At 51.3% G+C, this 20,251-nt stretch overlaps 1 protein-coding gene across 1 annotated transcript in view; it reads left to right on the top strand.

Moving 5' to 3' along the window:
* Nucleotides 1-7,757, top strand: part of ARFGAP3 (ARF GTPase activating protein 3) — a 52,875-nt gene extending 45,118 nt beyond the window's left edge. Inside the window, exons 13-16 of the mRNA XM_019624011.1 lie at nt 45-168; nt 1,233-1,323; nt 5,221-5,342; nt 6,659-7,757. Of these exons, the coding sequence (XP_019479556.1) occupies nt 45-168; nt 1,233-1,323; nt 5,221-5,342; nt 6,659-6,676 (355 nt within the window). The 3' untranslated portion in view covers nt 6,677-7,757. The remainder of the gene's footprint in view (nt 1-44; nt 169-1,232; nt 1,324-5,220; nt 5,343-6,658) is intronic.
* The last annotated feature ends 12,494 nt before the right edge of the window (nt 7,758-20,251 follow it).

The raw sequence follows: 20,251 nt of genomic DNA, 5'->3' as shown, positions 1-20,251 counted from the left end.
CGTCTTGCTGATGTCACTTCTGTTTTGGCTGTTTCTAATTTTAGACCTACTACTCGCCGCAAGCCAGATTATGAGCCAGTAGAAAATACAGATGAAGCCCAGAAGAAGTTTGGCAATGTCAAAGCCATCTCATCAGATATGTACTTTGGAAGACAAGCCCAAGCTGATGTAAGTATCTGCAGAGCATCCGCGTGGGCCCCGCAGAGCAGGAAGCGAGCAGGGGCCTGGGCGTTAGGGGAGCAGCTGATGGACATGAGTGAGGTGGTCTCAGGCTGCGAGGGGCCCCTGACCCAGAGAGCTGGAGCAGGGACTCGAACCCCAGTTTGCTGCCCCAGCTAGAGGAGTATTGGAAAGTAGGACGTGTCTCATTTCTCTTATTCCTTTTTCAGTGTTTTCAATAGCCATGTGTTCAACAGCTTTAACAAATGTCAGGCAATTTCTGATACAGCTGTAATTTACTTAATTTTTGGCCATAGTTAAATGAAGCATATAGCTATGTTTTGGGAGGGTGGATATATTGATTTTCAGGTTGTTGCGTCTTTACTCAGACATGTTAACAAACTTGTCTCAGTGGAGTCTTTCTAAGTAGCAAGATTCCCACGGAAAGGGCGGGGTGGGAGGTTGGGGAGGCGGTAAGATTTCCCCCTGGTTCTGAAGCGTTAGCGTCTTTACACAAAGCTCTCGGAGGTACTTGTGTTCCTCGGCTTCTTGGACCATCCAGAGAACTACGTCCTAACGTGGACTGATCTCACTTTGTAGCACTAGAACTTTCGAGTTTTACTTTTGAGAGTATTTAGCGCTACCACTAGGCTTTTCCCCCAACCCCTAAAATCTGTCCTGTTTTAAAGTTGACAACATTCAAGTTCAGTTACAAAATAACACCCTGGGAGCGGGTATTGGAAGAGAGCTTCTTGGAGTTGCCTTTCCTGGCAGCTGGCAAGAGCACCCCCATGAGAGAGATGGCCTTCTCTCACCTCACTCTGGTTTCCCCCTCGCATTGGCCCTCGCTGGCCGTGCCGTTGTCGTTGATCTGTCTGCTTGTGACCTGTAGAACGTGAGTGAGCGTCATGCCGTCCCCGGGCCCAGCTGTGACAGTGGCATTCAGCAGCTGTTGGAGAGAGAGCGAGCCTAGGGGATAAACACATTCAAAGGACAGCTCCTTGATGACTCTTTTTGCAAAATTGCTCATGGTATTTTGGAGTCTAATGTTTCCCTTTCCTGCTCTTGTCTAGTATGAAACCCGGGCTCGGCTGGAGAGGCTTTCGGCAAGTTCCGCCATAAGCTCAGCCGATCTGTTCGATGAGCAGAGGAAGCAGACGGCAGGTAATTGGGGCAGCGGGGCTGGACGGGGGCAGCGGCAAGAGTCGGTCTCCACTGTGTCTGTGGCATGAACACCTTTTCTCTGGATAGGACTTTTTACTTTTCCAGGATTCTTAGCAACCATTACTCAATGTTCTTCCGTCCTCTGTAAGACAGTCTGGTAGAGCAGTTACTCCAGGCTTCCCACGTGAGCCCAGGTCAGGAGATGTAAGTGACATCCCTGCAGTGACCCAATAAGTCGTCTCCCGGCAGCATTGTCACAGACAGGTGTTCTCGTGTCGTGCAGATGTGGTGTCCAATTCCGTGTGCTCTCACAGCCTTGGAGGTGGACCGCCCGGGGTCGCCGTGTGATGCTGACCACGTCCTAACTGTGAGGCCCTGTGTATCTCACGACGCTTTTGGCCTCAGTCTTGTCTGTAAAGTGGGTGGATAACCCCTACCTCACAGGGTTGTTCTGAGGCTTAACTGAGGTGCGACACTTAAAGGGCCCGCTCGGTGTCGGGGCGCAGGGCAGGGCCCCATGGCTACGCAGAGCAGATAGAACAGGTGACCCACCAGCCACAGTCTTCTGGGGAAGACAGAATGCGGCTTTGGAAATGGGAGATGGAGAGCAATTTCCTGTCTCCCCATCCCTCTTCAGGGTCCAGATGCCAGTGGGGGGATGTCTGGGAGCCCTGAGAAGTGAGGCTGAGAGAGTGGGCCCATCCCAGATGTCCAGAGCCGCGCCACCCTTCACTCGGCCGCTCTGTCCCTGAGCCGTAGGAAAGCCGTGTTCCTATCCTGCTCAGGCCTCAGCCAGGCCACAGGGGTAAGGGAAGCGCCGTGTGTCCCTCTTGTGTCACAGCTAACATTAAAGAAGCAGTGTCCTCTGAGATCAGGACCCACTCATGAGCAGGAGAGCGAGGCATGAGGCCCCTGCAGGTTGGTCCTGGGCCACCTCAGAGGCCCTGGCACAGGGGCAGGTCAGCCCAGAGAACATAAGTGTTGAAAATCACCCTGGCAGTGTGTGCTTTTGTAACTCACATTACTGGACTTCACTCTGAAATATTGTTTGCTATAAAACCTGTTAGAGATCAAATGATAGCAGCCTTTTCAATTATTGAAGGAAAATTGTGGCCAGCCTGTATTTGCCTTCCTGTCCCCTTTCAGAGAACAAAGGTCCATTAATTTTTGCCCTTGTGTGGGTTCCAGACAAACTCTGGTCCGTGGAAACCTATAGTCATGGTAAGGGAGCATCTGGGGTGCTAGGCGCCCCGAGGCCGTGCCCTGAGGCCTCCCCCTTGGCCCCAGTTGGCCAGTCCAGGTTGGTACCCTCTGCTCCAGGCCCACTAGGGGTGCCATGGGAACAGATAATGAGCAAATGGAGAACCTTATCTAATCCACAGGTCAAGCAGCCTCTTCCTGAGGAAGTGACGTGCACTGTCATTTCCCAGAGCACAGTGTATAGCCTGAGCCCTCTTGGGCTGCTTTGACCACTGCCACCGTCCCTTCTAGCCTGCTGCACTGGGCAGCCTCAGAGGAGACACAGTGCCCAGATATCAGAGGAGGAAGGAGACTTTGCCAGACCCCGCCTCTTTCATCTTGTTGCTCTTGACCTCCATTCTCTACTTTACCTCATGCCCAGTATAGCTGCGCCTGCTCTAGCCATCACATCTGCATTCCAGCTAGCAAGAAGGAGGAAGAGGGATGGAAAAAGGCATGCCCAGCCCTGCAAGGCACTTTTGCCTACATCCTACTGATGAACTCTGTCAGTTGGACACACTTTGCTGCAAGGGTTTGAATTCAGAAGTTCTGAACAGAGAAGGGGAGGAGAGGAATGACTGGGGCATGAGCAGCCAGCTCAGGGCACCTGTGGACTGAGTGTAGTCAGTGAGGGACCATTGTCCCAAAGCTGCCCTGCCCAGGCCCAGGGCAGAGTCTTAGGAGGGGCCACATGCCAGAGGGGCCTGGTCGTGCCTCAGCTGTGCTCTCTTCTTTAAACACTTCTTGAGTGGAGGCGTAAGTGGAGGCGCTTCTACTGAGGTCCCCCCCACTGACCTCTGGTCCCCACCTGCGCAGCCAGCCACTCTGGACCTCGCTACGTAATGGAGCAGCCGTGGTTCTGGCCCTTCATGCTCGGGCTCTCACGCTGGCTGCATGTTGGCAGTAAAGATCCATTTACAGGGCCGGCCGAGTGGTGTGTTGGTTAAGAGCTGACTTGGGATGCCAGCTCTGAGCAGCAGGGCCCCGGTTCGGATCCCACATATGGGGGCCAGTGACACTGCCCTCTACAGCTAAGATGGGGAACAACAGCTCGACCTGGAGCTGGGCTGCCGTGAGTTGCTGGCAACGGCATAGGCTACAGTGGGGCTGGCAGGCAGCTGGCATGAGCTTTCGTGAGCTGCCGTGAGCGGCCATCCAATGGCCAGCGACCGATCTGCCTCACCTGGGAAGAGTGTAATGATAATACCAACATGGGCCGGTGAAGCGACGTCCTCCATGACTAGACTGAAGAACAAAAGGACAGCAACTTGTCTGTTCCCCTTCCCCGATTCCCCAACACTGTTCCCCTCCCCCAATTCCCCAATAAAATCTTAAAAAAAGAAAAAAAAAACATTTATAGGCGGGCAACGCTGCTGGGAAGTGGCTGCGTTGGGGGATTTGAACCCAGGGCCCGTCACAGGGCTGGGCTTCTGCTCTGCCATGGGCAAAGGCCTACAAAATGTTAAAAGTCAGCTGGAGGTGGAAGGGGAAGAGCCCGTACCCGTGGGCCTGCCCACTTGTGAGCCTGGGGACAGGCTGTGGGGGAACGCAGCGTCTCTTCTAGGTGCCGTCTGTGGAAGGACAAACAGGCCCGTTCTGTTTTGTCCTTGGAAAGGGTCAGGAGGGTGTAGACAGATCACGCGTGAGGCCGAGACAGTAGCTGGGCTTGGCTTCCTCTCGCGGACCTGCAGGGTTAGGGTTCACTCACAGTCCCTGAGTTCCCCCAGCAATTGTGTGATGGAAGTTCACCATGAAACTCGGGTTGTCAGATTTATGTGTGATTACACTGACGTACTTCACCTGTGCTGGTGGCACTGTACCAGTGTTTATGTTGGGGCAGCCAAAACTTGCGCGACAGAAGCCTGGCTGCCACTGGCCTAGCGAAGGTGACGGAAGGGCCTCTGTACCTGGGAGGACTGGCGGTGAGCTTGGCTCGGGCTCCAGCTCGAAAAGCAAGCAGACTCACCCATTTGGCTCCCCTCCCTGGGTGAACCTCATTCTCTTATGCAGGCTTCCTCTGTACCCCCTTGAGCAGCGAGTGTGAGGGAGACAGCCATAGTCAGAGCTGCAGTCACAGTGCCTGACCCACCAGTAACCCCAGAGGAAGCAAATGGCGCCTCTCGCTGAAGCGCACATGAATCCCAGGGAAGGCTCTGATTGGCCCAGGCCGGTCACATGCCCATCGCTCTAGATGGGGTCCAGGAGACAGGCCACCCCAGAGGAAGGGAGGAGGGCTTTACCAAAAGATGGGGAAAGGGATGCTGAGCACACAAAACACAGATGTCTTTCCATCTGCTATTTACTGAGAACTTACCTGTCAGGTCTTGTGTTAAGCACCTGGAGGAAATAGGGGCCCAGAGAGGGTAAAGAACCTCTCCAAAGGCACACAGCTTGGAAGGAGGCAGTGCCAGTCATGAACCCATGACGGTCTTCAGACCCAGTATTACATGTTCTCTCACGTGAGGTCTTGCAGCTGGTTGTAAATGCAGGACAGTGGGGCTGGTGCTGAACCCCGAGTCCTGACCCCCCTGCAGGGTTCTTTTCCCTTAACCACATCTGCTGCTTGGATCCATGTTCCCTGAAGTCATCGAGTGCCCTGGGCACTGGTTGTGCTGCTGCAGCGGCAGAGTAACGAGCCAGTGTCTGTTCTGTGCGCAGGAAACTACAACCTCACGAGCGTGCTGCCCACCGCCCCTGACATGGCCCAGTTTAAGCAGGGGGTGAGGTCCGTCGCTGGCAAGCTCTCTGTCTTTGCTAATGGAGTCATGACTTCTATTCAGGTTAGTGAATCTGGGATGACGTTATCTGAGTGTGATGGTGGGGTCATAGTTTCGAAAATGAGATTTGGACCACTCTTCAATTGCTTGGAAATTAGATTTTATATTATTGATTTATATGTTTGCTGCAGTGTAACTCAGGACATCATAAAAACCAGAAATTATAATTTTATATTTGTTTAAATTTTCCAATTTATGAGTCTAGGGGAATTTATGATGTTACAGGGATTGTCATGGTCATTATCCACTTTTTTCCTATATCTGGACAGAGCAGTATTAAGAAGAAAATAAAAATGACCCATAATCTCACCTCACAGGAGAAACATCTGTTAATAGTTTGGTGTATCTTATTTTAGTTCTAGATTTTTATGTATTCCTTTTATCTTTAAAAAGATATTCTATGCATATAAGATTACACTGTATATGTGGTTTTATGTCCTGGTTTTTTTTCTCCATAATGTTTTGTTATGAGCATTTCTGTGTAATTAAAAATTCTCCAGAAACCACATTCTATTGAGTGAAAATACATATAATTTATTTAATAATTCTCCAAGTTGGGCATTTAGATTGTATTCTAATCTTCTACATAAGGCAAGAACAGGCCCTTGTATATAACAGTTTAAGGTCGTCTCTGATGATATGAAAGGCTTATCTCCTGCACCTTCATGTTTATATAAAGTCATTTTAGGAGGACGTATTGTGATGTACAATGTGGCCGTAGGGACATGAACTCGGTGAGGTGCCCCCATTGTGGAGTGTCCCCTCAGCCCCTCAGCCCCCGCTGTGTCACTGCTGTTGATAACATAACCTTGGTCAGCACGACATGTCCCTGAGGCCAGCCGAGCCCACATCAGTCCTTCCAAGTGGCTCACATCTCTAGATTATGATGATCACCCCTGTTTTAGAGTTTAGCTCTTTTTATATCCCCATTTTGTAGGTGAGGAAATAGGCACAGGGAGGTCAAGGTGCTTCTGGGAGGTCACTCAGCTGACGCAGAACCTCAGGGTTCAGGCTCCACTGTGTCCTCCGTCCCCATCACACCTGGCTCTGGAGGGCTGGCCGCTTGGCCCTGCTCACGCAGATGCCTTGCTCCTGGCTCACAGCCCTCCCCACGCCTGGGTGGTGGCCACAGAGGGTGGACAGACGGGCAGGCAGGATATTAATCATGTGGCTTCCCGAGCCCAGGCAGCCCTCAGCATGGGGAAGCTGCAGTCACTCAGTCCTCTGGGTGCAGGGTGGTGTCCGAGCTGTGGGTCTGCGTGGGAATGAGGAACCGCTGCTGAGTGCTCTCAATTTTCACTTGGGTTCTCTCTCTTTAGGATCGCTATGGCTCTTAATACTGACGTCATGATATGGACTTCCTGGAGACATTCCCCTTTAATAAACCAGTGGTCCGGTGGCAGACTGCAGCGAAGACCAACGAGGTTTGCAGATCGCTCTGCTGCCTTTGCACATGGCATATACACATTACTCACTTTTAACATTTCTCTTGATGTCATAGAAGCTTTACTGTCGTTTTCGTTTTGTGTTCCTTCCTGCACATGCCCTCCCTTTGGCATATTCATGCATATCCTTGCTTTATTTTCTTGGAATCTTTAATTCCACAGCAGGGGGCCCAGAGACGTGGGCCCCTCCCACCTCTCCGAGGATGGAGGATGGAGAACCCAGAGCCTTTTTGTGTGCGTGCGTGTTTGGGGGTGGGGAGGTCTCAGCTCCTGTGACTCATGCGCCAGGGGCTACCAGAATCGGCTGATGTTAGCTGGGCCTGGAGAAACAAAATTCACTGCACACATTTCATTAAAAAGGGAGCAAAGAATAAAAACAAAAGACCAAAAATGACTGGTGTCTAATTTGACAGGTTGCTTCATCTATAGTTCCACATGTTAAGGTGGTTTCAAAATAATGTTTAAAGTCGCCTGTCCCCTTGTAAATTGTTTATTTTGTATGATCCATAAATTTAAAAATAATTTTCAGCGAGTGCTTTTAACAAACCTAAGCTTCTGCATTGTCAAGGGAATTAATCTTTTGACAAGGTGTTGTTTGAATTTATAAGAAGTGTAAAGTGAGAACTCCCTAAGTGCATTTATAAATCGATGTAGTGTACAGAATTAAAAATGAGTAAGATAAGAAGGTGCACCCATAGAAAAGATTTCAGTATATGGGGAAATAGTAGTTGTAATTGGGTAGTTTTGTTAATATTTTTTATCTTAATCTTGGTTTTCAAACAATTATAGAATGTGTATAAATGAATAAAGAAAAATAATTTGGCTGTGTTTTAGACAGCACTAGAATATATTGTTAGGACAGTAAAATATATTTGAAATTTGATGAACCAGAAAGATGGTTTCAACTGAATATTTTGTGAATCTTTCTTAAAAGCTCAAATTTGTAGACTTCTAAATAAACAGTTGCAGTAGATTTCGTTCCCGACTTTTTTTTACAAGACCTTATGAAATGAATCATTGTGAGGGCTCCTGGTATAACCCTGCTGTGCATTTGAATGAAGGTATAATTACCGGCGGATGTGCTTTTTATGGATGTTTGGGGCCTTGTGTGCCGTTGTCATTAACTGAGATGTTGTCTATAGCACACTGGTGGGGTCAGGGGGTGACACCCCCTCGCTGAAAGTGAGGATGTGCAGAGTGGCATCATTCGAGCCCAAAGGGCTGCCATCACAGGACACCACAAGCTGAGGCGTAAACAACAGAATGTTGTTTTATAACAGTTCTGGAGGCCAGAAGTCCAAGATCAGGGTCCCATCAGGGTGTCTCTGGACTGGCCTCTCCCCCGGGCCTGTGGAAGGCCACCTTCTCTTCTGTGTCACGTGACCTTCCCTCGGAGCGAGCCGGAGATCGCTGCTGCCTCTTCCTGTAAGAACACCAGTCTGTGGAACCTAAGCCTTACCCTCATGGCCTCATTTAACTTGAATTACTTCACACTGGAAAGCCGGGGCTTCTACGTAGGAATTCCAGGGGGACACAGTTCAGTCCATAGCAATGTGCATAAGAAATTCCCGTGCTCGGTTAGCCCGGCTCAAGGCTGGGGCCTGGGCTCGGCCCACCGCCTGCCTGGGAATTTCCTCCAAGCAGATTATGGTCCCCTTTTCTGACGGGGGTGAGCCAGGCTCTGTGGAAGGCCACTCCCTCTGACTCCACATGTGCCCTGCGTTCCCCGTCGCTGAACTCCCTCCCAGCCCAGGCCTTGCCAGCACGCCCTTTCCGAGCGTTCCATACGTGTGCGTGTGTTCGTGTGTGTTCGTGTGTGTGCACGCGTATGTGTATTTGTATGTGACTTTAGTTTGTAGTCCTGGCCCATTTATCCTTGGGCCTTGGTGTTTTGTTTCATAATCAATTTGTGCAAGTGCTTCGTATAGTAAAGATGTTAGTAGCTGTTGTAAGAAAACATGTTTTGGGGCTATTGATTAGAAAAGAAAATGGTGATATGACTGTTCAAGGACTTGTGGAAACGCGCCAAGACGGGGCTGAAGGGTTAATATTGATAGTAGCGCTTTGGAAAAGGTGTTTGTTGTGCTTTTGTTCTTGAGAACGAAGCCAGTCAGGGCCAGATGATATTCCTGAGGACTTGGGGAAGCAAAGCAGACGGGGCGGGTAGAGGAAGGGGTTTGTTTTACCAGCCCTTACTAGAACACGTTGACCTTGAACACGCAGCGTTTTTTGATCACCTTGGAGAGCTGTTGGGAATGTAGGTAAATAGATGTAACTAGAGCTGGAGGTGCTGCCTCGGAGGGCATGCCAGGTGAGAGTGACTCCAGCCACAGAGAGCGGGGCTCCCAGGAGGGCGACAGGTGCCACCTATGGGCCTGGGCAACACGGGGGGCTAGAGCCAGAGCCAGTCCGGCTCCTTCCCCGACCTGAAGGGATGGCAGGACCTGGGCTGCTGCTGGACTCCCCACACGCACGTCTCACACAGGCCTCAGACTGGGCTGACCGACACCTGCTCTGGCCCCCCCTCACCTCCCCCGTGTCCTCGCCCTTCTAGATGCTCTGCCTGAAAACCTGGCGGTTAAATGCCACTCTTCCACAAATTCTGTAGCACCACCTGTGGAGTGGCCCAGCGTCACTCCGGAGTCTGGGGTCTGCTCACTGGCCCATTCTAGGTAAGGGCATGTATGTTACTTCCCCCCCAGAGCCCCCAGGGCCTCCAACCCAGAGCACCGTACCCCTCACTCCTTAGTAGGCACGTTTTCCAGCCATCTCGTTCACCAGCACTCATTTTATTTGTTCACACCCTGCTCCCAACATCCACGGAGAGCCCAGTGGTCATAAAAAGTAGGTTGCTCAGGTGGGTGGACAAGTGACAAGCTCCCAGGATGCATGGTGTGTGGTGGCAGTGGGACAAGGCGAGGATCAGGCACCCTAGAATTGGGGTCTGGGCCTGCCACTGGGACTCAGGGTGACCGTGAGGACCGTGAGGCAGGCACTGAGGACCCAGCCCTGCCCCCAGTGGTGCTCCTGTGCCAGGGACGTGGGGTCACTGACCTTTCTCCTGGTCCCTGAAAACTGCTCCGCTCTCTTGGTCACATGACTCAGATACTGTTGTTTGCACTGTGTCCTGGGATCAGTTTACAGGGGCCCATGTGCTTTCTTTCCTTCCCTCCCCTTCCCAGTCTCGTTTCCTCTGTTTATAGTTCTTATCATTCTGCTTGCCCAGGCCATTTGTCACCGAAAACAAGAGTGCAGTGGCAAGAACGCCAGCCATAGATGGATGGACAGACAGACGGAGACAGGGGTGGCCAGGTAGCCAGACACTGCGGATCTCTCTGGCCCACAGACATGCATACAGGCTGCTCCCGCTGTCTGGTCTTCCTCCCTCTGTGCTGGTCCCTCTCCGGGGCTGACCACACCCCCTGAGGCTGTATCTGCCGAGGTCCAGCTGAGTAGTTGCTGAGTAGTCATCCAGCTATGCCTTGAGGGGCCCTGCACTCCCCTGGGGACGGCCCGGTTCCTGACTCATCCTCACTGTGCCTCCTGCACTAGACATGACCTCTGCCTCCTGAGCCCCAGTTCCTCTCTCACACCCTCTACCCTTCCTGTCACCTGGTAAGCTACACCCTGGTTTGCACCACACCACAGGCGTGCGTGTTGGCCTCCCTTGGGGCTCTGCTCGGGGAAGGCCATGTGTTTGCTCAGGCACCCAGGGCTTGGCCTGAGTTTAAGCCATCACTGCCGGCCACACGAGTCCAGCTCTGGACGTTCGTCTGGACCGACCAGGACACCCTGCTATCAAGTGGCCCCTGAGCCCCACCCGTGCAGGCAGCTTCCTCCCTCACCTCCCACCTCACCCCCAGCTGGTCCTCCAAGGACAACCGTGGCCTCGGTGAAAGGCAGCCCTGCCAGGCACACACCTGGCTGCTCAGGTCACCCTGTTGCTGTCCCGACTGTCCACGTGCAAACGACCATTGGGTCTGTGGAGCTTACTTCCTGAGTGTCCCCAGCCCCTGGCCTCTACCTGACCTGGGCCCCTGTTATCTGACCAGAGGACTCTGCAGCCCCAAAGGCCCCTCCTCCAGCTTGGCCCCCAGCTGTCCGCTCACCGGCACAGGGCGGCCTCCTAACAACACACAGGCTCCTGTCTTCCCAGTCAAGACCCGCCGCCCCGCCCCCCGCCAGCTCATTTCTCGTCTTCAGAGTGTAAATCTCCTCAGCGTGGCCCACAGACTCCATGGGTCTCCACTCCTTCTGCCCTTCGCAGGCCGCAGGCAGCCAGGCTCTGTCCCTCCTCTGGCCTTTCAGCAGTGGTCACCTCTGCCAGGAAGGGGCCCTCAGAGCGAGGAGATTAACAGCTGGCTCTGGAGCTGAATAGGCTACAAGGGGCAACGGCAGCCTCATTGATTCATCCTCAGATGGACAGGAGATGGTGCCCACCTCCCCGTAGGTGTTGGGAGGAGCCTCTAGTGGTGTCCCTCCCCCCAGGCATGCGGCCTGGGGCCCTTCAGCGAACGGGGGCAAGGCCCCTGCAGGCAGGTAAGGCTTCGCTGTGCGTTCCCAGAGAAAGAAACTGAGGCAGAGTGGGTGCCCATGATGTGCTGGTAAATAGTGGGGGTGAAGGGCACCAGCCTGGGGCCTCCCAGTGCAATGCGGTCTCACCACTAGCCTCACGCATTCATTCAAACACCTCTGCGTGCTCTCAGGCGTGCACCATGTAACCAGCACCCCCGCAGGCTCCCTGTGCCCATTCTGTCCCCTCTGTCCTACTCGCTGCCTGTGTTCCTCAGGCTTTGGAGGGGAGGGTCTGGGAGACCCAAGCATGGCCCCAACGCTTCCTCTTTGGCTTCAGTGTAGTAAGTGTAAGAAGGAGAAATCCATCTTCCTTCTACCCTTCTAGGCTCTCCGGCTGGGGCCCTTTAGACTGACTCAAGGCACATTAACGAGAAAAACAAACAAGTGTGTTAACATGTGCATTGTGCAAACCCATGAGAGCACCTGGTGAGTAACTGCACGGACTGGTTAGGACTTGGGCCTCTTAGAGCATCTTAACAAAAGTGTAATAAATCTTCAGAGAAGTGACAAGACAAAGGAAAAGGGTTTAGACTTTTAAGGGCAGCAAACTGTGGGAAGGGAATATATGGGCAAAACGAATGGAGTAAGGTTGCTTTGTGCAGGTCCCTCTTAGCGCTGACTTTCCATCTTCTTAAGGCCCCAATTTTCAGATTTCTGCTTTGAGTCAGACAAGGAAACCTCCAGGAAGGCACCTTTCTGCATCTGTTGATTCTCATTTGCCCCCAGCTCAAGATAATCCTTCTGCCAAAGTAGCATCTTTGGGTCCCCTGTGTAAGTCAGAGAAGGCAGAGCTAGCCCAGCCCCTGCTGAACGGGGCCACACTCCTTTCTGCAAAAAGTTGGCCACACCCCAATCCCTGGGATTCATGAATATGTTATGATGCATGACAAAGGAACTTTGGGGGCCATTTTGCTTTCCATAAACCCCCTGGTCTTCCCCTTGGCTTCTATTGGGTTGTCGTCGGAAAAGTCATGACGCGTTTTTGCAATGAAAAACAGACAAAATATGTCATGACTTTTCTGACAACCTAATCGATTGCTGCCCTCTGTGCAGGGTATTATAATATCCTTCTCTGGTAATCTGAGCAACCCAAGAGAAAAAAAACAACCTAAGAATATTGATATCAGCAGGTTTCCCAATAAAACAGTTCAACTGGTCTACCTTACAGTGCCTCCCACAACTGAGGAGCCCCAGGCAACAGTAGACAGCGTCTAAGCAACTTTTTAATGCTTCTCTTTTAAATATGAGCAGAGAGCTAAGACACTTGAGAAAAGTATATAACGTGAAACATGAACACCAAGAAAACAATCATTAATGGCAATTTGGAGGGAAGAGATTATGCCAGAGATTAAAAAAAATTGTTTATCTATAATCAGAATCCTTAGAGAGACAGGAAAAGATACTGCATCTGTTAAACAAGCACTGGATTCTATAAAATGAAAAAAGTGGAGCACAGGAACAAGCTCTTGGAAATTGAAAATACAGCAGTACAAAATAAAGTCCAGCTTGAGGGGTGAATAGAAAAAGATGACCGAATCTCCCAGAAAGTAAAGAGTCAGAGACAAAAAGGTTAAGGGCTTTAGAGAACAAATTCAGAGGCTCTAACCTGGGAATAGGTGGGGTTTCAGGAAGAGAGAACAGGAAAAATGGAGGGAAGGAAATCATCGAAGAAATAATTCAAGAAAATTCCTGAGAAATAAAAGGCAGGTGTTGGATATGTGATGTATGACCGCTGCCCAGGTGTAAAGCTCTAACACAGAATCTTGCTTCACCTTCGCAATCATTCTGAAGAAGCCACATCAATACTGCTACCTAGTCGATGAGGAAACTGAGGTTCAGAGACATTTAAGGCCTTGCTCACAGTCACACCGATGACCCTGTGAGGTGCCAGTTTCCTGCTTGACCCAGCCTCGAGGCCTCCCTGCCTCTCCAGGCCCAGGGCTGAGCCTCACTGGCTCTGAGCCGTGGGCCACTGTGTCCGGGGCCTCCAGCCAGAACTCCAGTCTGCAAAAAAACACTACTAGCCTCACACATTCATGCAAACACCTCTGCGTGCCCTCAGGCGAAAAACCCGCAGTTTGAGTGATGGTGTTTGGGGTGTGAGACAGCGAGGCCTCCAAGACACTGACCTTGTCCAAGTTCACCCTCACACCTCCCATCAGGACCCAGGAGGAGCCCACCCTGACTTGTTTCACAGACCGAAACTGAAGCCTTGAGAAGAAAGGGTTTATCCAGAGTCAAGACTTGAATGCAGGCCTCCTGGCTCTTCTGGGTAAACTTCGTTTCCCGTGGCCCCTCCTAGTGGAGCAGCTAAGTGGCTGGGTCAGATTAGGGGGCTGGGGTCATGTGATTCGGGAGAGGAACTTGGGTTCATGCCATAAGTGACCACCAGAGGCCCCCTGGAGGCTTGAGCTGAGCCGTGGGAGCGTGAGTAGCCTTGGGAGGGGAGAGGAGTGAGGAAGTGAGTGACGGGGAGCAAAAGGCAGGATGAAGTTAGAGATCCGCACAGGAGGAGAGACGTGCAGAGGGACGCAAATGCCGAAGGAATAAAACCACGGGAACTGCTGGGTGGGGTGTAACATGTTCCTCCCCTCTTTTCACAAAAAGTCCCCATTATGACTCACACAAGCTCTCAGATTCGATCTGTTTGGAGGGTAACACACGTCCATATTACTCATCACTCCGTGTCCATATTATTCATCAGCCTTTTACAGAGCTTGCTGGGCACGAGGCGCTGTTGATGCATCTCATCTTCACAATGGCTCTGGGTGGTAAGCACATTATCACCTGTTTTTATAAATGGGGAAACCGGGCATGGCCGGTGGGGGGAAAAGGGGGGGTGCAAAGACAGGCCCCTGGAAAATGGCGGAGCAGGGACCGCAGTGTGATTCTGGGCCTCAGCCCTGTCTCCCTGCCTGTGGCTCGCGCAGAAAAGTGAGTCGTGGAGCCGGGCAGCCAGGGGAGGACCAGGCTGCACACGCAGGCCCAGCTCAGCCTGGTTCCATTCAGGGGCTCCTCGGAATTTCCTAACTCCTGGGCAGCGCCCAACTGGACCTTGGATTAAATCAGGCCTCTTGACACCAAGCCAAAAGCAAAGCCTCCCTGTGACTGTCCACCAGATGGATACAGACCACACACGACCCTCCATCCCCAGGAAAATAGGGGTAACTACCCCAGACTGGCAGTGCCCCCACAAGAGGGGGAACAGATGGATGGTAAATGGACAGTTTGGATGCCTCTTTGTGAGAAAAAAATACAAAACTGTGAATATAAAATTAGGTATGGAAGTGAATATTAAGATTAAAGAAGTCACAACAAATGGCACAACTGAAAAATCTAATATTGGGTTGTCGGAAAAGTCATGACATATTTTTTCTATTTTTTTGTTGCAAAAATGCATCATGACTTTTCCAACAACCCAATAAATAGCATAAGCATAATAAGATCCAAAAAGCAACATAATATTTTTATCAGAGGTGCCTGATGCACCTCTGTCGTACCTTTTTCCTTTGTTTTTTGATCGCCTCTTTGTAAAATGACAATTTTGTAATATCATTTTTTTCCCAAAGGTTTTATTGGGGAATTTGGGGAGGGGAACAGTGTTGGGGAATTGGGGAAGGGGACCAGCCAAGTTCTTCAATCTTCATTGTGGACGGTGCCAGTCGCCATCTGGCGTCCCATCAGCAGCTCATGGCCTCTAAGCTCAAGGTGCTGTGTTCAATCTTAGCTGCAGGTGGGCATAGCCCACCACCAAAGAGGCAATCTTGTTATTACACCAGCTGAGCCATCCTGTCACCTGTTGGCAGCTCTGTGACAGCTCAGCTCGGGCACAGTGTCACTGGCCCATGTGGGAATCCAACCGGTGGCCCTGTTGCTCAGAGCTCGCGCTGTTAAGTCGATTCAACCAACTGACCCACTCGGCCGGCCCTGTAATATCATTTTTTCATTGAGAGAATAGAACGCTAATTCCATCTTTCCTCCAGCGTGGTTGACTGATATATATATTTTTATTATAGATAGTTTTGACCAGGCAGTGGTGAGAATCAAGTTCTCTGCATGCACTTGAACCTGTCTCTGGAAGAATGCCAACATGTGGAAGAAGGTGCCACCAGCTAGCTCCTGGCTCTGTACATTTCAACCTTTGTAGAACATTGCACAAGGTGTGATCAAAATATATGGTGAATGTCTAAATTTAAAAAAATTATTACAGTAAAAGACACCTTGCCATTAATCCCCCTCAAAATAGTGCCCCTCGCTTTGAACACACTTATCCCATCGTTCTTGCCACTTTCTGAAGCAGTTCTGGAATTCCTTTCTCGTGAGTGTCTTTTGTTATGCTGTCGTGGCTGCCTTGATATCCTGAATCATTTTGACTTTGGGGAAGAGCCAGAAGTCGCACGGGGCCAGATCCAGTGAATAAGGTGGATGAGGACACACTAATGTTTTTATTTGACAGAAATTGCCATATACCAGAAGCGATGTGAGACACGGAGCATTGTCACAATGGGGGATGATTTGCGGCACATTTTAATACACACCTTCTCTCAACTGTAGCTCACACCCGACTGACTGCATTAAACAAGTTGAAACTTGTCACACACTGTTACTAAGGTTCGACACGCCACTTCGCATATTGAAGATCCCTGCCTTTCCATTGAATGGCACTTGGCAGCAGCATTCACCGTATCTTTTGATCACACCTCGTACATTACACCTTGCTGAAATTACACATTTCTCCCCCATTACCCATAGACCCTCCTGGCCTGGCCTGGAGAACCTGTTGTATCACCATAGGATACCATCTGGGTGGCTGTGTTTGGGGGTCCCTAGTGGCCAGCACAAAGCACGTAAATATATTTACATGTTCTTCCCAAACCACCTCTGACTCAACCTCCCTTTAGCTGGATTTCCAAAATGCCTGTGCCCTCAGCAAAGCCGGCCTCACCCTCACACCCAGGGAGCGATGTGGAAGGGGTGAGGTCAGGGTAGAAAGAAGCAGTAGTCTTAACTCATTACAACGCTGTGTCTTAAGTTAGACTTTAGCAGAGAGGTCAATAGCACACATGCTTGGGACAGTGATTCAGGCCCACTCCGTGGTGCCCAGCAAGGCAGCCCCTACCCTCATGCCCCCCCCTTCCCCGTCCCCCCATCCTGGGCTGATTGCATAGGAATCTCTGGGTGGCCTCAGGTGGGACCCAGAGGCAGAAGAATGCACCTGGAGAAGAGATCGCAGACTCGCCATTAGAGCTGTGCCACCAGAATGTCCCTGCATGACAGGACTCAGAGAGGCACTAGTGACAGACCACCGGGAAGGACTGGGGTCTATAGGGACTCAAAGTCAAAGTCCTGTCCTTGGGGCCCACTGCCCAGCATCCCTCGCAATGGACTGGCCAGTGTAGGGCAAGTTACTTGGGCTCGCGGATTTCTCTCAGAGCAAAGAACCGTGGGCAGCGAGCCCCACAGTGTGGCTGGGGAGCAGGGGGCAGCTTGGAGAGTCGGCCCTGGCAGGAGGTGGCATTCCTAGGAAACTACCAGTTTTATCAGAGACCTGGAGGTCACCCAACTCCCCCACTTCCCTTGTTGATAAGGATAATTTAGGAAGGGGAAGTGAGAAGCCCTGACTGTTGCATGAGAACAAAACCACATTTTGGGGTTACGATTGAGGTGGCCTCTGGGTGGCCCTGAGGTAGGCAGGCTGAGGCCTGGAGACTGGTCCCCACCCATCAGACATCTCCGAGATAACCTGAGTCCCTTCCCGTGGGGCAGGCTTGGCCACGACAGGCAGGAGACAAATTCGGGGACAAAAAGAGCTTCCCACGGCTGGGAGGAGGACATGTGACTTGTTCCCTTCCTTGTGCATTGCCCAAGAGGCCTCACCTCTAGTCTCGCCTTTCAGAAGCCAAGGGAGGGCCCAAGCCACCAGGACGCGGGGTCAAAGACTCAAATGGGACTGACCCCAACTGCATTTGACCCTGAAACAAGTGCTCTGGCCCCCCCCGAGGATCCCTGGGGACTGGCTGTCAGGGTCCCCTTCCCACCGCAAGCCGTCCCCAGCCAGGCCCAGCAGAATGCATAGTCCTAGCTATTGGGGGGCAGGGGAAGACTGGGCCACAAATCAAAGAAGGTTCAGTGCCCACAGGAGCCTCTGTGGGTGGAGTGCCCCAAATCCCTCCAGGGTCAGGTGAATAGAAACCTCGATACCTGCTTCCAGAGCCACAGGCGGACACCGCGGGGACTCTGGGACTTGTTTCTGCAGTTTTGTGCAGCCGAATTGCTGCACATGGACACAGACATAGAAGCAGAAGGCTCTGAAGGTGGGGGTGGGGTGGGGAGAGCTTGGGACACGGGCCTGGTATGTGTGGGGGGCAGAGTGTCAGAGAAAGAGAAGAAGAAATTGACCAAGTGCTAGGTGCATCTCACTTCCGGAATCTCCTGTAAAACTGGATTTATTCACCAAAGCTTTTGTTGTGGGGAGGAAGATTGTGACAAACGTGGCGGGTAGCCTCCAGGTAGGGTGAGAGCAGAGGCTCCTGTGGGAACCAGAGGACGGGGTGTTCCTGGGAGAATGAGGAGGGTTCAGGGCAGCAGAATGGCAGGTGCCCTCCAGAGTGGGGGAGCACATTGCCTGAGTATCTACTCTGTGTCAGGGACTTTGCATACGGTATCTCTGAACCCCTGTAAAAATACTCTCACCCTCAACTCACAGGTAAGGAAACCAAGGCTTGGAGAGGCTATGGGATGACACAGCTAATAAATGGTGGAGCCAGGATCAGAACCCAGGTTTCTGGACGCCAAAGCCTGGGCCCGCCCCACTGCTCCGTCTTTACAGCCTCTCTCATGGTGCTGTGTGTCTTCTTACAAGAGCCTCATGCCCGAGGCAGCAACCCCACGAGGCCTCTTCTCCCATCACCAGAGCACAGGGTCTCAACAAGCTGGGTCTCAGCAGATCCCTTGTTGTCTCCGGGGAGTTTGTACTGATAGAGAAACGAGCCACAAACCCATTTTTAATAAATCTCACAGGTATGCCATGTGAGGTTGATAATGACGACTCACAGAAATCTCTCCAGGTCCTCCGGGGCTGCACGTGACCACAAGGACTGTCCTAGCCAGTTCACCCCAGCTGATGTATTTTCATGTCATTTGTCTGTTAGAGCATAAGTCAAATTTTCATTTGTCAAATACATATGTCAAATTTGCGTTTTCTTTGTTACTATGGTATTGCATTATACCCCCCCAAAATACATGAGCTAGAATACATGGTTCAAAACATCACATGGGGGTGCGACAAGACATGTAACCCTACAGAATGACATTATAAACATGCACCCGGGAGCAGGAGAGGGGTGCAAATTCACAGAGTGGGCCTGCAGGTGTGGGCCAGAAAATCTCGGGGAGCAATGCTTCTGAAAAACAGCTGGAAAAGGAAGGAACCGCTCAGAAGGGTGACGGCGGGGTCGACGTTGCTTTTCTTGGATCCATCTGGCCCTGGGCAACTCTGCCAGTCACTATAGGAGTGGCAGGAACTCGTTTTCAAAGACGGCACCATGGCTTCTCCAGGCAAACCCACGCGGCTACTTCTGGAACAAGCAAAAAATAATTCCTCCCAGCACAAAACCGAGTCATTTTGCCACTGAAGACAGAGAGAATGCTTAAACCATGGAGATGCCGTTCGGCACTCCCTCTCTTCAGCCAAGAGAAGCGAGACCAGGTCACCCTGTGGCTGAGAAGGTAGGAAAACCTGCCTGTAATGCACTGAATTGTCCCCTCTTCCCCGTCCCCCGCCCCACAATGATAAGGTGAAGGCCTAACCCCCGGGACCTCAGAATGTGATTCTATTTGGAGGTGGGTCTTTAAAGAGGTAAGTAATTTAAAATGTGGTCGTTAGGGTGGGCCTGGCATCCTTGCAATATGACTGGCACTCTTATAAGAAGAGATTAGGACACAGACACACACAGAGGAGGCCACGTGAGGACACGGGGAGACCAGCGACACCCATGCACAAGCCAAAGACAGAGGCCTCAGAAGGAATCAGCCCTGCCGACACCTGGATTTTGGACTTCCAGCCTCCAGAGCTGAGACACCAGTGTCTGCTGCTTAAGCCGTCTGCCTATGGTATCTTGTTACGGCAGCCCCAGGACACGAGCACACTGACCAAGATGAATCATCAGCTATTACGTTCAGAAAGTATAACATGCAGTTGATCAAAAGGCAAGGTTGGAGGTCACAGAATATCAGTTACCTATCAGGCGGAACCACATAACCAGGATCACATAAGGGGCTTGTAGACATTTTGACAAAACCACTGATATCTCAGCCTCCGGCCACTCCACTCAGCATGTATTTGACGGTGTGAGGAATGTCCAAGCCTGTAGAGAGTTTTTGTTAAGAGTTTATTTGAGCCCAAACCGACCACAGTTGCTGGGAAGCAAGATCTCAAGTGCTTCTGGAGAAGAACCATTTGCAGCTTCTTGGATGCATTTGGAATTAAGGAGGGACCATAGGAAGATGACATGGGGATGGGAGAAAGCCAGGCAGGGATTGGATTACAGCATACTTCACAAGATGATGTGCTCTTTTGAGGGCGGTTCCACTTATTTCAAAGGTGTGTTAGTGAACCCAGATGCACAAAGACAATGGACATGGCTGGCTTAAGGCAAAGATAAACCTTTTACTAAAAAAGTGATATGCCTGGGGTGTGACTCCCCGTGATGATCTGCCCAGTTAGGAATTTATGATCCATCACCCTGAGAAGCTACTTGCTGTAGAACCCCGCTTTTGTCCAATTATATATGAGGCACAAATGCTGGATGACTCTTCCTTGTGTTTGTCACTGAGAACCCAGGCTCAGGAGAGGAGATGGTGTGCCTGTGTGTGTGTGTGGGGGGGGGGAAC

Source organism: Hipposideros armiger, unplaced genomic scaffold, assembly GCF_001890085.2.
Source record: "Hipposideros armiger isolate ML-2016 unplaced genomic scaffold, ASM189008v1 scaffold_572, whole genome shotgun sequence".
Classification (NCBI taxonomy): Eukaryota; Metazoa; Chordata; class Mammalia; order Chiroptera; family Hipposideridae; genus Hipposideros; species Hipposideros armiger.
The sequence above is the reverse complement of the archived record's forward strand: the minus strand, read 5'-3'. Positions and strand labels throughout refer to the sequence as shown.